Source organism: Engraulis encrasicolus, chromosome 4, assembly GCF_034702125.1.
Source record: "Engraulis encrasicolus isolate BLACKSEA-1 chromosome 4, IST_EnEncr_1.0, whole genome shotgun sequence".
Classification (NCBI taxonomy): Eukaryota; Metazoa; Chordata; class Actinopteri; order Clupeiformes; family Engraulidae; genus Engraulis; species Engraulis encrasicolus.
In genome coordinates, this window is record NC_085860.1 from 37,495,450 (window position 1) to 37,519,018 (window position 23,569).

Consider the following 23,569-nt stretch of genomic DNA (forward strand, 5'->3'; position numbering starts at 1 on the left):
AGACACACGCGCTCACATTTACACTCACACTAACACTCATGCATACACTCCCACTCCCACGTGTGGTGGAGGGCAGTATGCCTCCACACATCTACCCCTAAATCATACACTACAAGTGGTGTTTGACAGCGCAGGCATATGGCGGAGTGTGTTTATGTGTGTGTGTATATGTATGCAAATGTATGGTTGAGTGCACGTGTGTGTTTGTTTATTTGTGTGTATGCATGTGCATGGTTGAGTGCAAATGTCTGTTTATTTGTGTGCATCTGTCTCCGCGTGTGTGAGTGTGTGTGTGTGCGCGCGCGCAAGAAAAAGAGACAGAGAAAGAAAGTGTGTGTCTGTGGGCGTGTGTGTATGCATGTGAGCTCGAGAGAGACAGCGAAAGAAAATGTGTGAGAAATTGTGAGTACATGTCTTTGGGACTAGTGGCTACATTCACAGGGAAAGGCTGATGGCAGCTTTTCAGAACCGTCTTGTCCTTCTGAGCAGATTGTTCTGACATTGTCCTGAGATGCTAAGCAGGCGTGGTTGGTGTGAGTCGAGACAGTCATCCATCACATTTCATTTACTATGAATGATGAAATACTTCAGACGTAAAAACGGTGAAGTATCTATTACAATGGGCCTGACAGCGTTATCAAAAGCTGGAGGCGGTCCCATGATATTTGGGCCTTCTGGCGGGCTCCGGGAGTTGAGGAGTTGAGAAATATCATTCCTAAAGTCCATCCATACACTGGTGTGGTGAATGATTCATATTGAACAACAGTGGAGCTTGTGTGTTACACGTTTCAAGAATGTATTCCTTTTAACCTATCCACACCCCTACCACAACCTCATCCCCCCCATTCCTCCTTCCACACAACAATCATCGCTGACCTTGGAGGAACTTTTTTTCCACACAGTCAGCCAGTCCGTGGGGCTGGGAGAAATGAGGAGGTCATGAAACGTGGTTCTACTTCTCCCCATAATTCTAAACACCTTCCAGTCCAAGGTGTGTCCCTCCTAGTCCTGTCAAGCCTGTGCGTCTTGTACTTCTTGGAGATTATTTAATGTAGTGTCTCCTATACAGTGGCGATACTACAATGATTTGAACCCTGGGTTAAAAAAAACAGTGATGCTACCATCACTTGCAGATTGTTTTAATTCAACTTCCTGGTCAGATATTACCATGTCTGGCAATCTGATAGAGGATCTGGTAGAGGATGTAGGATTGTGGCCAAAGTAAGCATTTCATCTACAGTGCCCTCCATAATTATTGGCACCCCTGGTTGAGATGTGTTAAAAGCCTTAAAATAAATTCAGTGTTTATTGCAGAAGAATACTGTCACACTGAAAATTGTAGGAAAATGTAGCCTTCAACTCAAATGAATTGTAAGAAAATAAAAAAATCCCTGACTAAAAAATAATTATTTTTCATTAAATCACCTGTTCCACAATTATTGGCACCCTTAACAATTCCCAGGAAATAAATATAATTGAAGCATTTCTGTCATTTCTACAGTAGTTTACAAAGTTTACCAGAGTATGTAGGAACATTTAATTAGTAATTCATCACTTCCTGTTTCCCTGGGGTATAAATATGACGTGACACCGAGGCCATTTCTCTTATCCACTCTTAAACATGGAAAAGACAAAGGAACACAGCATACAAGTGAGGCAGATGTGCGTCGACCTTCACAGGTCAGGCAGAGGCTACAAGAAGATTGCCACTCAACTGCAGCTGCCCATATCCACTGTGAGAGGAATAATTAAGAAGTTCAAAACAACTGGAACAGTGGTAAACAAGCCTGGACGAGGACCCAAGTTTATTTTGCCACCACGCACAGTGAGGAGGATGGTAAGAGAAATCAAAAGATCTCCAAAGCTCACTGTTACAGAATTACAACAAATGGTAGCATCCTGGGGTCACAAAGTCTCCAAATCAACCATCAGGTGCTGTCTACACGCCAACAAGCTGTTTGGGAGGCATGCACGGAGAAAACCTTTCCTCACTCACAATCATAAACGCAAGCGTCTGGAGTTCACCAAGCGGATTGGGGCTTCAACTGGGACCGTGTGCTTTGGTCAGATGAGACCAAGATTGAGCTTTTTGGCAACAAACACTCTAAGTGGGTCTGGCGTACCACGAAAGATGCGCATGCTGAAAAGCACCTCATACCCACTGTGAAGTATGGGGGTGGGTCAGTGATGCTGTGGGGCTGTTTCGCTTCCAAAGGCCCTGGGAACCTTGTTAGGGTGCATGGCATCATGAATGCTTTGAAATACCAGGACATTTTAAATCAAAATCTGTTGCCCTCTGTCCGAAAGCTGAAGCTGGGTCGTCACTGGGTCTTTCAGCAAGACAATGACCCTAAACATATGGCCAAATCTACACAGAAATGGTTCACCAGACACAAAATCAAGCTCCTCCCATGGCCATCTCAGTCCCCTGACCTCAACCCCATTGAGAACCTGTGGGGTGAGCTGAAGAGGAGAGTACAGAGGAGAGGACCCAGGTCTCTGGATGATTTAGAGAGATTCTGCAAAGAGGAATGGCTGAAGATCCCTCTTTCTGTCTTTTCCCATCTTGTGAAACATTATAGGAGAAGATTAGGTGCTGTTTTGTTGGCAAAAGGGGGTTGTACAAAATATTAACACCAGGGGTGCTAATAATTGTGACACACATTATTTGATGTCAAATAATTATTTCTTTATGTGGGATTTTTTCCCCACTGAATAAATGCACTTGTATTGAAGGTTGGATTTTTCTCTTTTTTTCCATTAAGGTCCCATATTATTTAGAAAAAAAATAAAATAATTGGAAGCTAAAAAACACATCTCAACCAGGGGTGCCAATAATTATGGAGGGCACTGTATATTCTCTACTGCCACTACGTATGCTGTTCATTCAAAAATGTAATCTATTCATGAATATTTAGTTTTTTTATTTAGACATTTATTGGTTTGACCAAAGTCTAGCAAGTTTGGTAGCCAAATGTGTCTACAACAGGAAATGTACTCTCTAATTCAACTTTTCATAACAGAAAAGTCTAAATCTTAAATTTGAATAATGAATACTTACAGTACAAATTCATGGCTGTGGTAAATATTCATTAAAAAGACATTTGTGAATGAGCATGACACATTCTGGAAATAAACTAAAGAGAAAACATATTTTACCTTTAAAAAGTAATAAAGGAAAGATAAACAAATAAACAAATAATCTATCCTTCAATATAATGAGTGTGCACAACTGGAGCTCTCAAATACATGGAAAAGAAATGAAGAAACAAAATCAGTGCTTGGCATTCTACTGATGCTAAGTGTTATTTCCAGATAAGAACTGAACATTGATAAATGCCTTTGGCTTTGTAAAACCACTCTAATACAGCCATGATGAAAGTCTTGATCCAAGATGGCAAGATTTGTGGCAATGGGGAAATGCTGTGCAGTTGCTTAAAACGTTTCATACCCATCCTCCTATACCTGTGATTGTAGGTATTGTATAGGTATTGTATAGATACTGTAGGTGTAATGTATGCGTACCGTCTATGTCTAATTGTCTATGTCCACACCTAAAGTCCATGTCTATGTCTGCATGGGAAAGTAAGAAACATAATTTAAATTCTTTGTATGACCAGTGCATGTAAAGAAATGGACAATAAACCGACTTCACTGATTTGACTTGACTATACCTACCCTGATTCCCTCATGGGTTGATTATTCCTGCTTTGCAAATGGACATGTAGTCAAAGTCAACATTCAAATACAATGTGAAAGCAACCCGTAATTCCAAAACATGGCGCAAAAAAACTATGCTTTCCTAGTTAGATATTACTCTGAATAGTAACCTGGAGTTTGATTGGACAGATTGGGCAGGTTGTTGCTCAACTTTCCAGAGCCACAGCCAGAATTTGGAGCACCATGACTAATGGTCTGCAGTGATATTAGGCAGGGAAGTAGTGTTCATATGAAACAGTTCATTATGACGACAGTGATTCGAGAGAGTCAGCATTATCCCACAGTAAAGTCTGGTGTGCGTGGGTAGGAAACAGTCACTTTGGCTTGATGTCTGTACATCTGTAAGTCATGACGGTACTACTTTTCAACACTCGTGTTTTGCTATTTAACACAGAAATCACATGCCTTTTGCGCTCTTAATGGAAAACAACAATAGAAGGAAGATGGGGGGCATTGTAGGATAGCAGCAGTGCGATCACATCATGAAGTCCCTTTGACTTCCTGTGGCTTTGCATAAATCCTACCAACTTTAACGTTCTGATCAGCGTGATCCCTGTGGTATTGAACCCATGACCTTGAATGCTTTTCATTAAACGGGCTTTACCGATCTCGTCCCCTAACAAGCTGCCAAGGAAGAGAGCACATTGTTGTGGTGCTGCAGACACAAGTCTGAGAGGAACTTGGGGTAGGGGATGGGGTTGGGGGTTGGGGGTTGAGGGGAGCAGAGGTAATTCTAGGTTAAGCTAGGGCCCAAAGCAAAAATTCAAAAGAATGAACATTCACAACAAATCACCACTATTGTAGTTTAAAGTCCAAGCTGTTATTCACCATCTATAGGTTTGGGGGCCCCAAGCGGCTGCCTGCCTAGCCTTGTGACAAAATGCGCCTCTGGAGGGGAGGGGAGGGGAGTTGGCTGGTTGCTAGGGCTGTAAATAATAATCGATATGTATCGATGCATCGAGCCTAAGGCCGACGATAGAATCGAATTGTACCGTATTGTGGGGCATTCTTAAAGGGGCTCTAGGCAGAGATTTTTTTTTAGGAAGGGGAGATAGGTCAGAATCGTTAGGTGTCCATAGAAATCAACGGTGAAGATTCGTAACGCAAATATGGCGTCTACCCGCACATCTCCCGCCTTTCTGGTAACAAGAGCCAATGTGCCTGCTGAGCTGCGTTGCCAGTGATCCAATCATCTGGCTGCATCGGCGCACGCGAAATTATGCGCATGCTCAGTTGTGAAAAGCCGTTGCTCTCGTGCCGTTATGGAACTACTGCGCCTGCACTCTGTCAAAAAAACGTGAGAAAAGTGGCTTAAAAAGCTTTATTTTGACTCGTATGACACAACCAAGTAGTCTAGATTGATCAGGTTTTCACGGTCGTTTCAACCATATGGTTTTCCCAACCGCTGGGTTCCCCTCCGTCCTATACTCAGTTTCCCCATTCATTTTTCCCATTGACTCTCAGATCTGGTCTACTTAATCGCGAAATAGCACTCCGAAGGCGTCACCAAGATGGCCGCCATATGTCCCCTCTCAATCTAAACTCTCTCTGCTCTAGGTAGGATTAAAAGTTTAATTAATCACTATCCCGAGTCAGCCGATGCATATTTCAGTTATTAGTAGATGAATGATGACTCTCGCGACCACTTCCATGGCCCGCTGTCGGGAAACCCCAAAGCAACTTTTGAGTAGAGCAGTCCAAACGAGTGTCGTGGGAAACACTTATCCTACGAAAAATCGCTTTACATGCCGTATTCAGATTTGTATCAACTGCTGGCATTCCGTGATGAAAAACATTCTCACAGCGAGTATTTAAACCAGGACTTTGAACCGGTTCAAGGAACGAAAACGAAAACCAGGAACTTTTTGTATTTTACAGGGAACAGAAACGAAACCGGAAACGTTATTATTTTTTATGTTCTGGAACGGAAACACTTATTTAAAAATAATGGTAACCGGTTAATACCGGTTAATACCGTTCCTCAAACAAAAAAAAAGTAATTATTTTCCTGTGCACGTTACCATGACGGCTGAGGTTCACGTCCTGTGTGACATCAGACATTCTCTGACTGAATGGAGAGAGAGCTGTGGATTACAAAGTCTCCACTCCACATCTTAAATAAGAGAAACCACTGTCATACAAAAGGGCAGAGTTTCCATTGTATCATTGTAAGATATTGCAGAGAAGCGTGTGTAAAGCGCACCGAGAATGTTCAACATTATTGGGCATCCATGGCCGCTTCAAATATGCACAAACTCACAATGTCCATCATAGCGCTCCCTGTGACTAAAGTCTGCATGGAGCGCGCATTTTCATCATTGAGGTTTATTCGTCCCTGAATGACAAAATTCTGAAGGATATTCTTTTCATCCGCTTGAATAAACAGTTTGGAAGTAGGCTGACTCATTTGCACTTCCGTCTTTCTTGGTTAATTACCGTCAGTTAGGCCTATGGGGAGTAATCAGCTGACAGGAACGAAATTAACCGTTCCGGGAACAATATTTTTTTGTTCTAACCGGTTCGGGAACGTCAATTTATTGGTGGAACTCATAACCGGAAACGTTATAATTCTGTTTCTGTTCGGAACGGAACGTTTGGAAAAAAATAACGGTTCAAAGCCCTGATTTAAACAGCATGTTTTCATGACTGTGTAGATGATTTGAGACAGGCATGCCATGGGCACCACGCAAACAATGTCATCCTACATTGTACCCCTTTAAGTATAGAAAATAATCGAATCGCTGACCGCTGCCTAATGCCCGAGCTCCATAACATAACACAAGTGGAAAAGTAATTGGAAAACAATGGAATCTAATTGAATCGTAGCGTAGGGCATTCTTAAAGGGACACTGTGTGAGATTTTTAGTTGTTTATTTCCAGAATTCATGCTGCCCATTCACTAATCTTACCTTTTTCATGAATACTTACCACCAGCATCAAATTCTAAGTATTCATTATGACTGGAAAAATTGCACTTTTCATACATGAAAAGGGGGATCTTCTCCATGGTCCGCCATTTTGAATTTCCAAAAATAGCCATTTTTAGCTGCAAAAATGACTGTGCTTGGACCATACTACAAAATATTAGTTTATTATTTAGTAAACTTTCATGTAAACATCAAATTTGTCAATAGGCGGCCCAGTTTCAATGAGCACCATAGTTGCAGTACCTTTTTTGGCCATTTCCTGCACAGTGTCCCTTTAAGTATCAAACATAATTGAATCGCTGCCTTAACACATCGATATCGATGTCATGGAGTCTGTGATTTACATCCCTACCATGGTTGCTCACCTGCACAGCTGCCGTATGGTCCGTAACGGGTGCCAGCTGGACGTATTGCACCTGGATGTCATTGCCCTGCAGAGGGGAGGCCTCCACACCCGTGGCCCCCGGGTCAGTCGACGCCACGGCGATCAGCTGCGGCCCCCGCACAACCTGTCCGCAAAGAAACACAGATGTGCAAAAAGAAGAAAACAAAAACAAACAAAAAAAAACATTAGACAAATGATAGGACCTAAAATCATCAAGGGCGTAGGACTAACTGGCCTTATACAGGCACCAGGGAATGTATTATATATCTTTTTTCTTTTGTTGTTGTTTTTGTTCCTTTCTTCTCCAAATCTCTTTTCATCCGAGTTGATATTACTGTGTTGAAGCATATCAAGGGGGTCCCAAGGGGGAAGCAACGTTCCATTGACGCCATTTTTGTGTGTCTGTGTGATTCTGTGAAGGGGGGGAGGCTTTGTGTGCATGTTTATAATCACGCTCCGACGAGTTCAAATGTACAGGCAGAACTTTCCCAAAGCTTCAGTCATCACCACCCACCCACCACCACCACCACCACCAACAACACCACCACCACCGCCGCTGCTGCTGCTGCATGTGACACTTGCCATTCAATACACAATGTCTCCGTGAGAGAGACAGAACGATGAGAGAAAGACAGCGAGGGGAGAGATACACTGTCTATGAGACAGAAGGGGGACAGAAAGACTGAATATAAGAAAACGCAAAAGGGGACAAGCAAACCATCATTAACCACTAAAGACACAATGCCTCCGATAGAGAGAAAGATACATATACGCACGCACGCACACACGCACGCACGCACGCACAGGAGTGGAGGAAGACAATGAGCAAAGACGGGAGAAGGAGGGAGGGAGACAGATAGACAGACAGACAGACAAACTGAGTCAGAGGGGGATAGCGAGAAGAGTGAATGTAAGAAAAAGAGAAAGGGGACAAACAAATCATCAGCCCAAGAAAAGCAAACGGGCCTGTAAATCGTCTTTACTGCCTTTCTGTCCTCCCCTGCTCTCTAATTAACCCCACTGCCGAGAGCAGTCAGGAATTAGAAAACAAACACGCGCATACACACATGCACGCTCCAAAGCCCATCTTCTCAGTCAGTGTTTATTTGCCTGCGCCTCGCATTAAGCCGTTGCAACCACAGTTAAGATGATGCACTTGCACACTTGCAAACAGAGGCAGACAGAAAGAGACAGACAGACAGACAGAAAAACAGACAGGCTGGATGGCAGGCAGGCAGGCAGACAGACCGAGAGACAGACCGAGGGCAGATGGATGGAGTGAAGGAAAGAGGCAAACTCAATCCCCTTTCACATAAAGAACCAATTGCCTCAAGTACGGACAACAGCTCATTTTACATTTCCACTTGCGTGCCAGGGAAGTCGCATGTTTGTCCCGTATTTGCTGTCCAGATGCGTACGCGTGTCATCCTGGTTGGACAGCGGCAGATAAACTCACGAGCCCTCCCTGAGAACAATCTGAAATGGAAATCTACTGCAGACACTGTATACACGAGACAGCGGGAGAAGCAGACATCCTCTCGAGGAAGCTTAAGACTCGTCACCCAGTGAGATGTTGCATATTTTCGAGCAGTCTCTGTTGTCTACAGAGGCAACTTTCTGTGCAAAGCCATCTGGTAAAGAGCAGCAGCATTATTCAGAGTCAGTGGCAGCAGAAATGTAACCATTCTGGCAGAGAAGTGTGGGCCCTGTGGTAAGAATGAATTCTGAGAACCCCGTCGTGTACTGGCAAAAAGATATACACATTGCTCAGAGTTATGGGCCAATACAACAAACAGCCATTGGAGAAAACCTATCATTCGTGGCATATTCATATGCATCTTTCCCAACTCGCCGTTCAATCTTTTCACACCCCATTTTGTTCTTTGTTAATGCACCAACTCATCAAACACGGTCTGTTCCACAGAAACCACAATTTCTACTACATTTAAGAAGAACAAAATACCTATTTTATTGTGCTCCACTGAGGACAATTTCATATTCATCTCGATCTTGTCTATTTTCTAACAGCTGTTCAGACAGGTTTGGAGTGTTGCCTGGTCTTCTTTAAGCATTTCAATGGAAAGCCAAGAACCCATAAAGGCTTCACCCAAAGCAAGGGTTTTCCCGAAAACAAAGTCAAGCATTCTTGATCGCAATCCCCACCACCTTTTGCACTCCCGTCCCGTCTCGACAGATATGCAAGACGTTAACGATTCCCCCGACTCCCTCTGAGCACATCCACTAAAAATGTGAGTCAAGGAAGATCTGCCACAGCATGAGGTGGATATTTGTAAATCCAGTCGGACTCACTCCTTTGCGCCCTCACAGACACAAAACTCTTCTGATCTTACGCACACATGCCATGACGCTAATTTAATCGTAGACTTTAATTGGACCTTCAAGCTGTAAGCTCTCTAACCATTTACGCGTCTTCATGTGGTGGCTTGTAGCTGTTGCACGTGCTGACGAGTCAAGCCAAAGCAGTATATTCCTCGAGTCTGGTAATGAACTGAAAAGGCTCGCGAGCCAATGGGGCTACACATTGTCGAGGAGGTAGAGACTGCCAGTTGATAAAACCTGTCTACCTACACCTTGTAAAAATCTGTGCAACAGTGATGTATTGCTAGATGGTCCTTACTCCTGCCAAGAGCAAATGAAGTGCCTCAGCAGCACAGTTAAGTGAACGCACGCTGCCTGTGGAAACACACCTCTGGTGAGTGTGTGTGTGTGTGTGTGTGTGTGTGTGTGTGTGTGTGTGTGTGTGTGTGTGTTTCTCTGGGATTACAAGACTTTTCTTCCTCATCAGCCTCCTCGCTGTCTTGGCAGCTCGCGTCTGCTAAGTCACTCGGCTCCGTTCGGCCAGCTGTTCACCTCAAGGACACCTCAACAACTCCTCGCCTTTGGGTTCTCCCATGCAGCTCGCTGGCTCGCTCGCTAGCGCTGCCTGCCTGCCTGCTAGCGCTGCCTGCCTGCTAGCTCTCCTCGGCTGTTTCCGTCATGGCATGGCATGCTGTGTAAACACCAGATGGGCACTGACAGGCTAATTGAAACATTCCTCCCTTTTAACATCTTGGAGTGGGCCTGTGTGGTGGTGGGGGGGTGGAGGGGGGGGTTGGGATCCGGCTTTGCTTTGTCGGCAAAATAAAGCAGTGAAAAAAAACAAAGCCGTGAAAAAAGGGCACCTTTGCAAAAATCGCCAGACTTTACCAATGTGCTCTCTCTCTGGTGCGTGACTTGGCTTTGATGGAACTGGCCAAAACATCCCCACTCACCCCCCCCAAACGCTCCATATTGCCCCCGCATTGCCCAGCGAGCACATGTGCGACTGTGCCAGCTTCGCCACAGTGTCTCCTGCCTCGCAACCAAAACACGCCATCACCCGTCTGGCCCTATGGTAGCAATTAGGTGGTGCGGCACAGCCTTCCTGACTCCTAGCCCTCAAAAAAGGCCCTGACTGCAGAGACTCTGGGTGGGAGACAGAGGAGACTGAAGAGAGAGAGGGGAAGAGACTGCGGAAGTCACTAGTCTTCATAGCATCCACAGATGAAAAGTCAGTACATACTGATGAGGGCTCTGTGGGTCCCTGCTTAACAGCAGGGTGGCAGTGCGTGGGTGTCTCCAAGTGCATGTGTGTCACGTTTGTGTGCGTTTGTTGTGTGTGTCTCCATGTGCATGTGCGATTCTGTTTATGTCTATGTGTGTGTGTGCATTTGTCTGTGCGCGTGGAGTGTGTGTGCATGCGATTGTAAGGGTAGAATGGCGTCCAGAGCGAGGGCTGGCGTGAAAGTGTGTGTGTGCGTGTGTGTGCCTTTGTTCCACTTGAGAAGCACGTTCGGCAGAGGAGAAGAAGGGGTAATGAAAAGAAGATTCTGTCTGGATCTGGGTGAGTCGCGGCCAACGGGGTTGTTTTTGCATTTTCTACTTTCGCATTCCACCACTAATCTGGTCCTCAGGGTCCCTGGGAACCAACGCCTGCAAGAAAATGCCGTGCTCAAACCCACACACACACTCACACACACGCACACACACACACACTCACAAGAGTGTTGCTAAACACAATGAAACACTACCTCTTTGCATACTAATACCCATCCACAATAAATTGAAGTCACATCGGGAGGAGGAAGCCATGAAAACAATATGAGCAATCTTCAGAAACATTCTTTAGCAATCAAGGAGAACACATGCTTGACAAAGTGTTCCCACTGCACAGCATCGTGCAAGGAAATACCTGGTTCCTACCCAATTGTTCCGGTCCAGTTTGACTTGTTCCTTGACCTTTTTAAGTCATTTGGTAGATTGTCTCTTTGTCTTGGCCTCAGCCATTGACAAAAATGTGGTCCCAGGGAAAAGTGTGTGTGTATATGGTGAGTTTGTGTGTGTGTGTGTGTGTGTGTGTGTGTGTGTGTGTGTGTGTGTGTGTGTGTGTGTGTGTGTGTGTGTGTGTGTGTGTGTGTGTGTGTGTGTGTGTGTGTGTGTGTGTGTGTGTGTACTTGCACGTACACTAAATCAATATATAAATGTGTAGCTACCATTATCTTCAAGACTGTGAGAAGCACAAGGGAGGAGAACCAAAGCCTGAGCTTGAGAAGTCAGGGTCAGCAGTTGACTGAACTGTAACAGACATGCTAGAAGAAACGCCACTTTGAGACCCACTTATGAGACATGGCTGCATGTTCAGCTGGAGATCACTCTCACACACACACACACACACACACACACACACACACACACACACACACACACACACACACACACACACACACACACACACACACACACACACACACACACACACACACACTCTCTCTCTCCATCTCTCTCTCACACACACACACACACACACACACACACACGCACACATACACACTCAAACGTACACACGTACACACATACAGACATTTTATTGTTTTGGAGTGGAGTTTATAATCCCCTTTGGTGGTGAGTGATTCCCATCGCCTGCATCCTGTTAGCGTTAGCACCGGCTCTGTAGCCCCACTCCTCTCTATAGGCTCATTTGTCATCAGCGCTCATATCAGCAAAGAAAGCCCAAACAACACGGCGGAAGAGGGGAGAGAGGAAAAAAAGGACACTTCGCCCGCCGAACAGCACTTGAGCAAATAAAGGTCTGTGATTTGTCCCCTAGCTACATATACATAATTACTCACGCTAATCGCAGCAGTCATCAAGCTGCAGCTCAAACAGAAAACATACCAGAGCAAGAACCTCGCACGGCTTGCTATATCCGCTTTCACACATAAACATACAAAGTCGTAAAATGATGCGAAGTACCCATCGCCTGCCCACCAAACCCTTTCAACTTTACACCGAAGAAGGAGGCCGCCTCAATCTTCACGGATATAACTTCCTGTGCCAGTGTTTTCACCTTAAAAGTCAACACCATCATTTGAAGAGACACAGCAAAGCTTTAACATCCCACCCATGTGGTGGACGGGCCTTCCTACCACCGTCAGTTTACAGGTGTACAGCTCATGCTGTGAGTTGCTGAACATATCAAAGGGGAAACAAATTGCATTGATTCCGGCATAGGTTGTAAACTTCTTTTCGAGTCACCTTTATGCCACTACATCAGTCAGTCCATATATTTTCATATATTCATATATTTTTATTTGTTTTCTGTAGGCGCTGCATGCAACATCCATCTGTGGACCTTGTTGCTTTTTGCAAGCAACAGTAAATCTGGTCTACAGTGAATTTACACAGCAAACCTCCACAAGTTATATTTACCGTTGAGTACATCATACATTCAATAACATTAGATATTATACACATTAAACAAATTGTTAAGGGTTTTTTTTATTAAGCATGCAGCAAGTTATTTTATTTTTCATTCAAATTGATTTAACTTCTCTTATCGCCTCATAATATCTTTCGTATAATCCCATTGCTTATTGTGTATGAGCATGTGCTTTCTTCCAGATATTTGAAATTTCATGCTTGTCTCTAACTGTAAGCTGGAGATGACTGATTAAATGACCTTCCCCCCACACCCCACCACCACCACCACCACACAGGAGTCCTCTGTGATATAACAAGGCAAGCATGCCTGTCTAGTGGGAGACTGAAAATCATAACTCATCTCATAGCTTGACTGTCTGCATTACAAACAAACAAAAACATTAAAAAAAACCTTGGCCTGGCTCAACAGATCTTTTTTTTGGTGTTTTTTACTTTTTATTTATGATGGGACAGTGAAGGTGGTGACAGGAAGCGAGTGGGGAGAGAGAGACTGAGAAGGGCCGGCAAGGGACCCGGGACGGGAATCGAACCTGGGTCAGCCGCATGGTAGATGAGTGCCCTACCGGTTGGCCACGGCAGGGCCCTGGCTCAACAAATAAAGTGTGATGATTTGTCTTCACCTCATTTCAAATGTTCCATTTTTCCTTCAAATATATAATTGACGATAGTTCTGGCCAGTCCATGGTAGTCAAGCGCTATCCGCTTCTCATTTGCCTCATGTGCTCTATATCAGCTGATCAACTCTACTTGTTTCTGACTGGTCACATTCAAACTAGGGCATCTTTTCTAAAGCTCTCTGTTTTGTTTCTAACAATGCAACATACTTATTTGCAACTCATCATCTCCCCAGGTCCATCTTGTTGTATACAACATGGCATGGGCTACTCTGCAATGTTGTCCGTTCTTTTCATGCGGTGTAAAGTTTGCTCTCCTAACCTGAAATTGCCCTTCGGTAACCACATCCTAAAACCGTCAACTGACCAATCCATGAAATGCTACTCTACTGTAACTATTTTAAGTCAGACACCGGGAACTAGCTTCTCCATTAAGGTGAATGGATTTTGTAAACCAGATATCCAACAAGTTTGGAGGCTTCGGAGTGAGATTCTCTCCATTTCCTCCATGAAAAATACAGGGAGTGGATTCAAACCATGTGAATGACCTCGCTGCCAGGTAAATGTCAGGGAGAAAAACGTAATTTGTTTATTTTGAGCTGATCATGACAGCTAATGGCAATAACAGCCAGCTTTGCACAATGCACCATTATCCCACCTGTCACTCGCATTTAAACCAACATCAAAGATAGTGTTAGTGTGTTATTTATTATGCCTGGGTGTTATGCAGTGTTATGTAATATGATGCTTGTCATAAAAAGCTACTGTATTTACCATGCAGTCATGAAGATGCCAACCGAACATCAAACAATAGCTACAGCCCCATACGCAAGTTACAAACATTTGCACATAATACTGGTGCGTTTGTCCACGCTCCCGAAGTACACTAGCATAGTTCATAATCCAATACCACTGTGTCCATAAATGCTCCGATACAGTTTGTGCATGTGTGTGTCTGCACGTGTGAAATTGTCGTTCATTGAGATGCCTTCCCTGTGCTTACCAATTGCTGACACTACAAGTTACTCTTTGTGTTTATATCATATTACAGTGCCCTCCATAATTATTGGCACCCCTGGTTGAGATGTGTTTTTTAGTTTCCAATTATTTTATTTTTTTTCTAAATAATATGGGACCTTAATGGAAAAAAAGAGAAAAATCCAACCTTCAATACAAGTGCATTTATTCAGTGGGGAAAAAATCCCACATAAAGAAATAATTATTTGACATCAAATAATGTGTGTCACAATTATTGGCACCCCTGGTGTTAATATTTTGTACAACCCCCTTTTGCCAACAAAACAGCACCTAATCTTCTCCTATAATGTTTCACAAGATGGGAAAAGACAGAGAGAGGGATCTTCAGCCATTCCTCTTTGCAGAATCACTCTAAATCATCCAGAGACCTGGGTCCTCTCCTCTGTACTCTCCTCTTCAGCTCACCCCACAGGTTCTCAATGGGGTTGAGGTCAGGGGACTGAGATGGCCATGGGAGGAGCTTGATTTTGTGTCTGGTGAACCATTTCTGTGTAGATTTGGCCATATGTTTAGGGTCATTGTCTTGCTGAAAGACCCAGTGACGACCCAGCTTCAGCTTTCGGGCAGAGGGCAACAGATTTTGATTTAAAATGTCCTGGTATTTCAAAGCATTCATGATGCCATGCACCCTAACAAGGTTCCCAGGGCCTTTGGAAGCGAAACAGCCCCACAGCATCACTGACCCACCCCCATACTTCACAGTGGGTATGAGGTGCTTTTCAGCATGCGCATCTTTCGTGGTACGCCAGACCCACTTAGAGTGTTTGTTGCCAAAAAGCTCAATCTTGGTCTCATCTGACCAAAGCACACGGTCCCAGTTGAAGCCCCAATACCGCTTGGCGAACTCCAGACGCTTGCGTTTATGATTGTGAGTGAGAAAAGGTTTTCTCCGTGCATGCCTCCCAAACAGCTTGTTGGCGTGTAGACAGCGCCTGATGGTTGATTTGGAGACTTTGTGACCCCAGGATGCTACCATTTGTTGTAATTCTGTAACAGTGAGCTTTGGAGATCTTTTGATTTCTCTTACCATCCTCCTCACTGTGCGTGGTGGCAAAATAAACTTGGGTCCTCGTCCAGGCTTGTTTACCACTGTTCCAGTTGTTTTGAACTTCTTAATTATTCCTCTCACAGTGGATATGGGCAGCTGCAGTTGAGTGGCAATCTTCTTGTAGCCTCTGCCTGACCTGTGAAGGTCGACGCACATCTGCCTCACTTGTATGCTGTGTTCCTTTGTCTTTCCCATGTTTAAGAGTGGATAAGAGAAATGGCCTCGGTGTCACGTCATATTTATACCCCAGGGAAACAGGAAGTGATGAATTACTAATTAAATGTTCCTACATACTCTGGTAAACTTTGTAAATTACTGTAGAAATGACAGAAATGCTTCAATTATATTTATTTCCTGGGAATTGTTAAGGGTGCCAATAATTGTGGAACAGGTGATTTAATGAAAAATAAATATTTTTTAGTCAGGGATTTTTTTATTTTCTTACAATTCATTTGAGTTGAAGGCTACATTTTCCTACAATTTTCAGTGTGACAGTATTCTTCTGCAATAAACACTGAATTTATTTTAAGGCTTTTAACACATCTCAACCAGGGGTGCCAATAATTATGGAGGGCACTGTATATGTGCTTTTAGACTCCATGTTATGTGTCCTGTGTCTTGTGGTTTTTATGTAAGGACAGCCATCTTTCTTTTTAAACTGCAAACCCAGTTTACCTTCGGGTACCAATAAAGTTGAACTGAACTGAACTGATAAAGTTGAACTGTGTAAGTGGCTTTCAAATGCATACAAAGTCATTTAGTCCCACTACTCTCTAATATGTGGTCACTATTCAAAGGCATTATCATTTCTGTCTGCAAATAACAGCTAAATACCACTTTGAGACGAGCCTGATTTGAATGTATTTCAATGGAGTCGCGTGTCCCTTTTAACTCCGCTACGGTCCCTTGACTGTCTGCTTTTTCACTGTGCTCATGAAAATCAGGGGACTCCTCTGAACAAATCCTTACAAGCAAATGTAATTCATAACATGTTCATTAAAGAAACGGCATTCAGAATGTCAATGTCAAGCAATGTGCTTTTTGATTTTACAGCAATGGACATAACAGAACTTGGAATAGTTTCACTTTCTTACATTTTCAAAATTTCCTCCACACAATTTCTGCACAATGCATTATTATTTTGCACGAGCATGTGTTTTTCTAGACAGACATCTATTTGAAATTCCGCAGTCCCATTAAGGCATGAGATTGAGATTACTGATGACTGATTACATGAAGGGTTAAGCGCCAGCGGCGTGGTCCAGGCATTAACAGTGTTGTGCAGCAGCAGCTGCAGCAGAAGCAGCAGCAGCAGCAGAGGAGGAGATGGGACTCACAGCTGTGTGGACACGCTACAGTACATCCGTACTGCTCCCCTGCTCCACCTACAGAGCAGAGCCCCACACTACCCCCGCCAGTAGAGTAGAGTAGAGTACTTTTATTAATCCTGGGGGAAATTAGGGTGTCTGACAGCCTACATAAATACACAAATACAAAACACACACGAAGACCCACTACATATTACTGCGCATTACAGTAAACATATAGCACACACTTGAGTACAGCAATCGGTAGGGTAGCGTGTTGCACACGCACACGCACACACACACACACACACACACACACACACACACACACACACACACACACACACACACACACACACACACACACACACACACACACACACACACACACACACACACACACACACACACACACACACACACACACACACACACACACACACACACCCAGCCATCCAGGCCAGGGTGGAGGAGAGATGAATATGCAAATAGTATCAGGCGAACAAACGCAAAGCACCATCCAAGCCAGCCACAATATTGCGGTTGCTATGACTAGAAGCAAAACAGCGAAAGCAACGCAATGAGAAAGAAGTCGAAGTAGATGCGGGAGACAAAAAGGAAAAAGGGTGGAAAAAAACACCATAGGAGGAAAACGAGTCAAAATAAATCTTTCTAAAGTTGTAATGCCTTAAGCAGCACTGCGGGCCGCCAAAGAGATACAGCAACCGGAGAAGAGACAGAGAGCAAAACAACAGTGGACTAATGCAAAAAACATTCGGCGAGGCCCCATATTGAAGCACAATAACCAACTGTGCAAACAAGTTGGCTTCCCAGGCCCTGAATCCCTTTTCTGCTGTTCCAAGTCAGCGCTGTCGTCCATGAAGTCATGCTATATTCAATAAACGCAGACTAGAGCTGCACTTTAATGAGTCTTTAACAAATACAAATTGCATACATACATGTAATAAAAAGCCACATGCTAACACAGGGCATGAATTGTCTTGAGCAACACGATTTGTGTCTGATGAAGTACAGTGAACTCCCCAATACTGACGAGTGAATCTTCCATTTGGCAAAGTGGCCATGAGAAGACATATCGCAGGCTTTTGGGAAACTTTTAAGCGGAATTGAAGGGGGTCATTTCACATGAAATCGGACACTTTGGCGCCCGACCGACACAGATTTTAATAAAACTTTAAGGCACCTTATCTTTGAAATGACTCAAGAACCAAACGCCACAATTGCAGGTGTTGGTCATGCCATTGCAGGCTAGGTTTGGGCAAGATGTTGGATTGAATATTGATATTTTAAAATATCAGTTTTTTTTTTTATTCAAATTTTAATATTTTAATATTGCCGCGATCACACCGCCAACGTTGAAAGAGCCACAACGCTGCTGACTCCTGCCTGGAAAGCACTGGTCAGGGGCGTTGAACGCGGCGAACGATTCAACCTGAAGCGTTCGGCCAGGAATCTCGACCATCCAAAGCTCGTGTTTAGAAAAATGTGAACATTCCATTGGCTGCCGCCTGCTGCCGCCGAGCTCATTACATATTTTAAAGGCCAACTTCCGATAAAACACAGTTTCACTCACTCCTTTTGAAAATTGGACGGTCACCCATTTAAACTCACTTGCAAACTCACAAAAGCCTTTCTGTATTGCGTCACATTGAAAGAAGGCGTTGCCAACAAAGGTTTATGTCGACCCATTTTTCTAAAAACATTGATTTTTTTCTGCTTGTTTTCAAAACAAGCAACGTCTGGTGGCCCGAAACCTAGCTGCTTAGCTTAGCTATCAGCTGGTTGCTACTCTCAGATACACACACAGCTCATACAAGCCTCATACATACAGTACAGCATGCCCACTCTGGTTGTTCCGTGCCTGCAGCTCACCTAGGGGTCGCTGTTGAAAGAGCACAGCCCTGAATGGAGCCTGCACACTTCCGTTGGCGCCCCTATAGTGCAGTGCCACCCGGGGAAGTGGTGACTCTGTTTCCCATTACAATTTCTCCGAGAACAGGCGGACTGAGCCAATCAGATGGGCATTTCCACGAGAGCAGGAGGAGTGAGCCAATCAGAGACGCATTTCCACGAGAAACCCGGAACACCCTCTCGTTTCTCCACAAGCCACCTTGCTAGCTTGCAGAAACGGCTTGAAACAAAGCAACCAGAACGCTTTTTAAAACAGGACCAACGCGTAACACATTCAATAACAATGGGGAACACAGCAATATTAATGAAATGACGTCTTAAGAGAGGACATCTTTAACATGAAGTTCAACTTTTGACGCCCTCGGCTTTTGGCGCTTTTGACGCCCTCGCCTCTAGAAACGCGTTTGCTGCTTTTCACGCTTCTGCAGCCTCCTCTCCCATACAAAGTCAATTACTTCCACATCTTTCCACGCGTTCAACGCCGGCGGTGTGTTCGTACAGTAAGTCATATATTCATCCTCAGATAACTGTTGTGTTCCATGCTGTTTGTGAAATTTGTTGAGCCAGAAAAGAACAATCAGAGCCATCTCTTTGACAGACATAATCAAGGATGAATGTATAGTGTCCTACCCTCTTAATTAAAACTTTCTTAGTCCGTTTCTACCTTATTATTAAAGGAACAGTCCACCCTTTTTGGATTTTCAGATGTTTGCAGTATTTCCAAGCATTATTCATGAATGTGCTGATCATTTTCGTTTATGTGTTCACCAGAGTGCAAAACAGCTATTTAATCCCGTCCTGTGATCACTTGTGGCTTGATGTTAATGTTCCCATTCATTTCCAGTGATTATGCTAAACTATGCTAATAATTCTGGTTCAATAAATCTAAGCACTGAAAACACTGAGAAGAAAATGATATGCACATTCGTAGATAATGCTAGGAAATACAGCAGATATTTGAAAATCAGAAAAGGATGGACTGTTCCTTTAATATTGGGTCTGGGGTCCTACCTCGACACTAAAAAGGCACACTAAGTTTTCTTAAAATCTGTGTTGGTTAGGTCCCAAAGTGTCTGATTTCACGTGAGATGACCCAAGTACAGACACTGGACGTGTTGGACGGATAAGCCTGAATCTGATTTGTGCTTCCCAGTAGAGAAAGCGACTACTGACCTAGTAAATGAACACTCCTCATTCCCACAATACCTCTATTTTTGTTTTGGCGTATGGAATGTCAAAGTCATAGTGAGAGATGGAGGAAGAGGGAAGAGGGGATGGAAGAAAGAGGAAAAGAGAGGAGAGGGAGAGAGCGAGAGAGGAACACAAAACAGAGAAGGCTGAGGAGCAATCTGCTTCCCATCAGCCTTAGTGCCTCACTCCATTCAGGTTCATATTAAATGCAGAGGGGGTGGGGGGTGGGGGGGATGAAGGAGGAGGGAGAAAGGAAACCTTTAGAACAGTCAAGACTTCCTCTCCAATTGCACAGCAGTCAACAACATCTGCATCTGTGGCAGACCTGCCCAGGACAGATGTTCAGAACAAACCAATCCGAATGAAAAGGGAGGGGAGGTCAAAAAGACAACAACGCAAACCGTTTGAACTCCTCCAGTGAATTATGTGTCCCTCCTTCTACGCCGCTGTTTCACCAGAGCACCCCTCTCACATCCCCAGCCACACATATCCGTGCCTTCAAAACCCCCCCGTATACTCGCATTTACAGAGTCCCGGGAACCTCTGTCCCATTGCCTGCATAGCATACCCGGGATCCAGCACTGGGATTGCACCGGACTTCCATCAGAATTGCTACATGCACACAGCTCTTTGGGGTCTCACGGCCTCTTCGTCGGAGGCCGTTATAAATCACAGGAGAATGTCCTTGGCAAGGGACGACGTCCTCTCCCTGCAATCTGTGTCTTTCAGCGAGTCACATACTGTACATGCACAGAGCCCAAGCCAAAATCTCAGCAACTGTGTGACGAATTTGTGCACTGACTTGCCTTGACACCCATACAATGCATGCTTAAAAAGAAACTGTGAACTCGCATGCATACACACATGTGCAGTGCCTATAAAATGTCTACACAACCCTGTACAAATTCCAGGTTTTTGTGATATAATAAAATGACAGAAAGATAAATAATTTCATAACTTTCCCCACATTTAATATACTGTTAACTAAAACCTGTATAATGCAATCAAAAAATTAACTTGAAGTTCTTAAAGGAAAAAATAGAAAATAAAAACTGGGTTCCATAAATGTGCACACCCTTCAACTACTACATTGTTGCAGCACTTTGGCTTTTATAACAGCACTGATTCCTTGGATGGGAGTCTATCAGTGTACCACATCTTGATGTGGCAATATTAGCCCACTCTGCTTTGCAAAGCAAAGCACAAACCCACTCTTCATAGCCAGCCAGGCAGGCAGGCAGGGAGAGAGCTACTTCTATTGGCTGCAACCATCTGAGCCAACTGGGCCACTTGGCATCCCTGAATACATAGGTTTCCCGTTTACAAACTTACTCGCTGTGAGGAGGGGCAAGGTGCTAAGCAACCAACCATGTGAGCTCATTTTTTGAGTGACAGCAGTATCCAGCAAATCAATGGTGAAAGAGTTCGCAGCCAGGGATTGTTTACCAACGGGAAACCCATGTAAAACTGCAGCAGGAAGCATCCGCAGCCCTCTGCCAGATGTCACTAGCCCCGCCCTACCCTGCCCTGCCCTGTCCTGCCTTGCCTTGCCTGCTGCCATGCTCCTTGCCTAATGAGGCGAGTGGGTAATGAAGTCATTACCCCATAAATGTCCAACACCCGTGAGGGACCTGATAGCCCGGCACCACATCATAGGCGTTTGTGGTCAAGGGCTAGACCGGGCTAGACCAGCCTAGACAAGCCTCAGCCCCAGCCCAGCCCAGCTGGGCCAAACCTAACCAAAGCCCTCGTTTCCTCCTCCCCTTGCCCACAGCCAGGAGATCAAAAGACTTTTTCTTTTTCTATCAATGCACTAATTCGTTCTTCTCTTCTTCCATTTTAACAAGTTTCTCTCTCCTTCATCTTCTACTTTTTCCTCTCCTCCTTGCACCTTATCCTTCTTCTTCTTCTTCTTCTTCTTCTTCTTCTTCTTCTTCTTCTTCTTCATGGCCAAAGCTCTAAAACCCCATCAAGATGCGTGCGGCAAGGATTAACAGCTGTAATTGATGGTGTGAACGGGAAGGACGTGCCCGAGATCCTCTGGAGTGTGCGCTTGTCATGCTTACACAAACAACACAGCAGATACAAAAAACATGCTTCATGCTTGCAGAGAAGAACAACCCCCCCCCACCCCCCACATACACACACATGCACACACACCCCATCTCTGCTCCTCTCCATAGCCCCCTGCCAAGACCCTTTCAACCCACCCATCTCTACATCCGCCCCCATTATATTTCATCCATCAAACCTTCTCTATCAAGCATTCCATTATTATTGTTTGAACCCTGGGAGTGCTGTATGTTTGATGGTTTCATCATGGTTTTAATTACGATAGGGGGCTTTAATCTTTCGTTTTTATGCACAATGGATGTTTGTGGGGAGGGGACTGCTTGGGGGCAGGTCGGGGGAGGTTGGGGATTGTGGGGGTTGGCGGCAATCGTTCCCAGGGATGTGAGAACGTGTGTATAGTATATTTACATCACTGCGTGACCTGCTGATTACCTCCGCGCTGCTGGAGGTGCCCAGGGTTGCGTCATGAACAGCAGACGAGCATTAGCCTGATTATCATCGACTTTCAAATCTCTTTGTGACTTGAGAAGCAACGCTGAGGGTGTTGCGTCACTAGGAGGGAATGGCCTGGCTAGACAAGCCTCTCCAAGCCTCTCAAGCCTCTCCTGGCTCTTCTGCCCATTACCCATGCACCAACCCCCACTACCCCACAATGCACCTGTGGCTCCATGCCCATGTTCCAACGTGCCCTCCAAACACCCCTCAGGGTGCACAGTCACAACATCTTTCATCTTGGCCTAGATTCTTTTATGAATTTGAGCCTATTAAAGTCTCAAAACAGTATAAAATATTTGTCTGGCCTCATAATTACACCAGTAAGTCAAAGAGTGAAACGGAAAGCCAATTTCAAGGTCTTAAATTTTTGTTGATCTCGATCACCTGGGATGCCGAATTGGACTTGCATTCCTTCCGAGCATTTGTCCTTCAGGTCTTCTCAAATTCACGACCATTTTATCAACGTCTCCGTTTCAACTAGAAACGGGACGGAAATAACAGAATGCCTGACGAGCCTTTCAAACATCTCCTGCTTAGCAAAAGGTGAAGGAGAGGAACTAAGCGTGGCTGATCTTGAGGGCAAGAAGAAGGGGAGGTGGAAATAGATACGCAGAGTCGAGAGAGAGAGAGAGAGAGAGAGAGAGAGAGAGAGAGAGAGAGAGAGAGAGAGAGAGAGAGAGAGAGAGAGAGAGAGAGAGAGAGAGACTGATAAAGACTGACAAAGACTTGGCAAAGCCATCCTCCGTCTCTTTCTAGTGCAATGGGTTTGTGTTCAGTAGGCCTATATTTGGCACTTTTCAGGTTCTCCTCCATGGCTCCCATTACTCTGGAGCCAAGAACCAGCTGTCAAGGCTGCATCAGGGCCAACACACACACGCATGCATGCACCCACGCAATTACGCACACACACAAACAAACACACACACGCACGCACGCACGCACGCACGCACGCACGCGCACGCACACACATAAACATCTGGTCCACCTTATCCACAAGCCTACGAGTACGCACTTAGTCACATACACAAAAACAAGACTACATACATGCGTACATGCACACACACACGCATGCACGCACG

General features: G+C 44.6%; 1 protein-coding gene across 1 annotated transcript in view; it reads right to left on the bottom strand.

Annotated features, from left to right (window-relative positions):
• The window catches only part of banp (BTG3 associated nuclear protein), an 82,354-nt gene that overhangs the window by 8,715 nt on the left and 50,070 nt on the right, over positions 1-23,569 (bottom strand). The window contains exon 12 of the mRNA XM_063197354.1: positions 7,013-7,156. Coding sequence (XP_063053424.1) covers positions 7,013-7,156 — 144 coding nt within the window. The remainder of the gene's footprint in view (positions 1-7,012; positions 7,157-23,569) is intronic.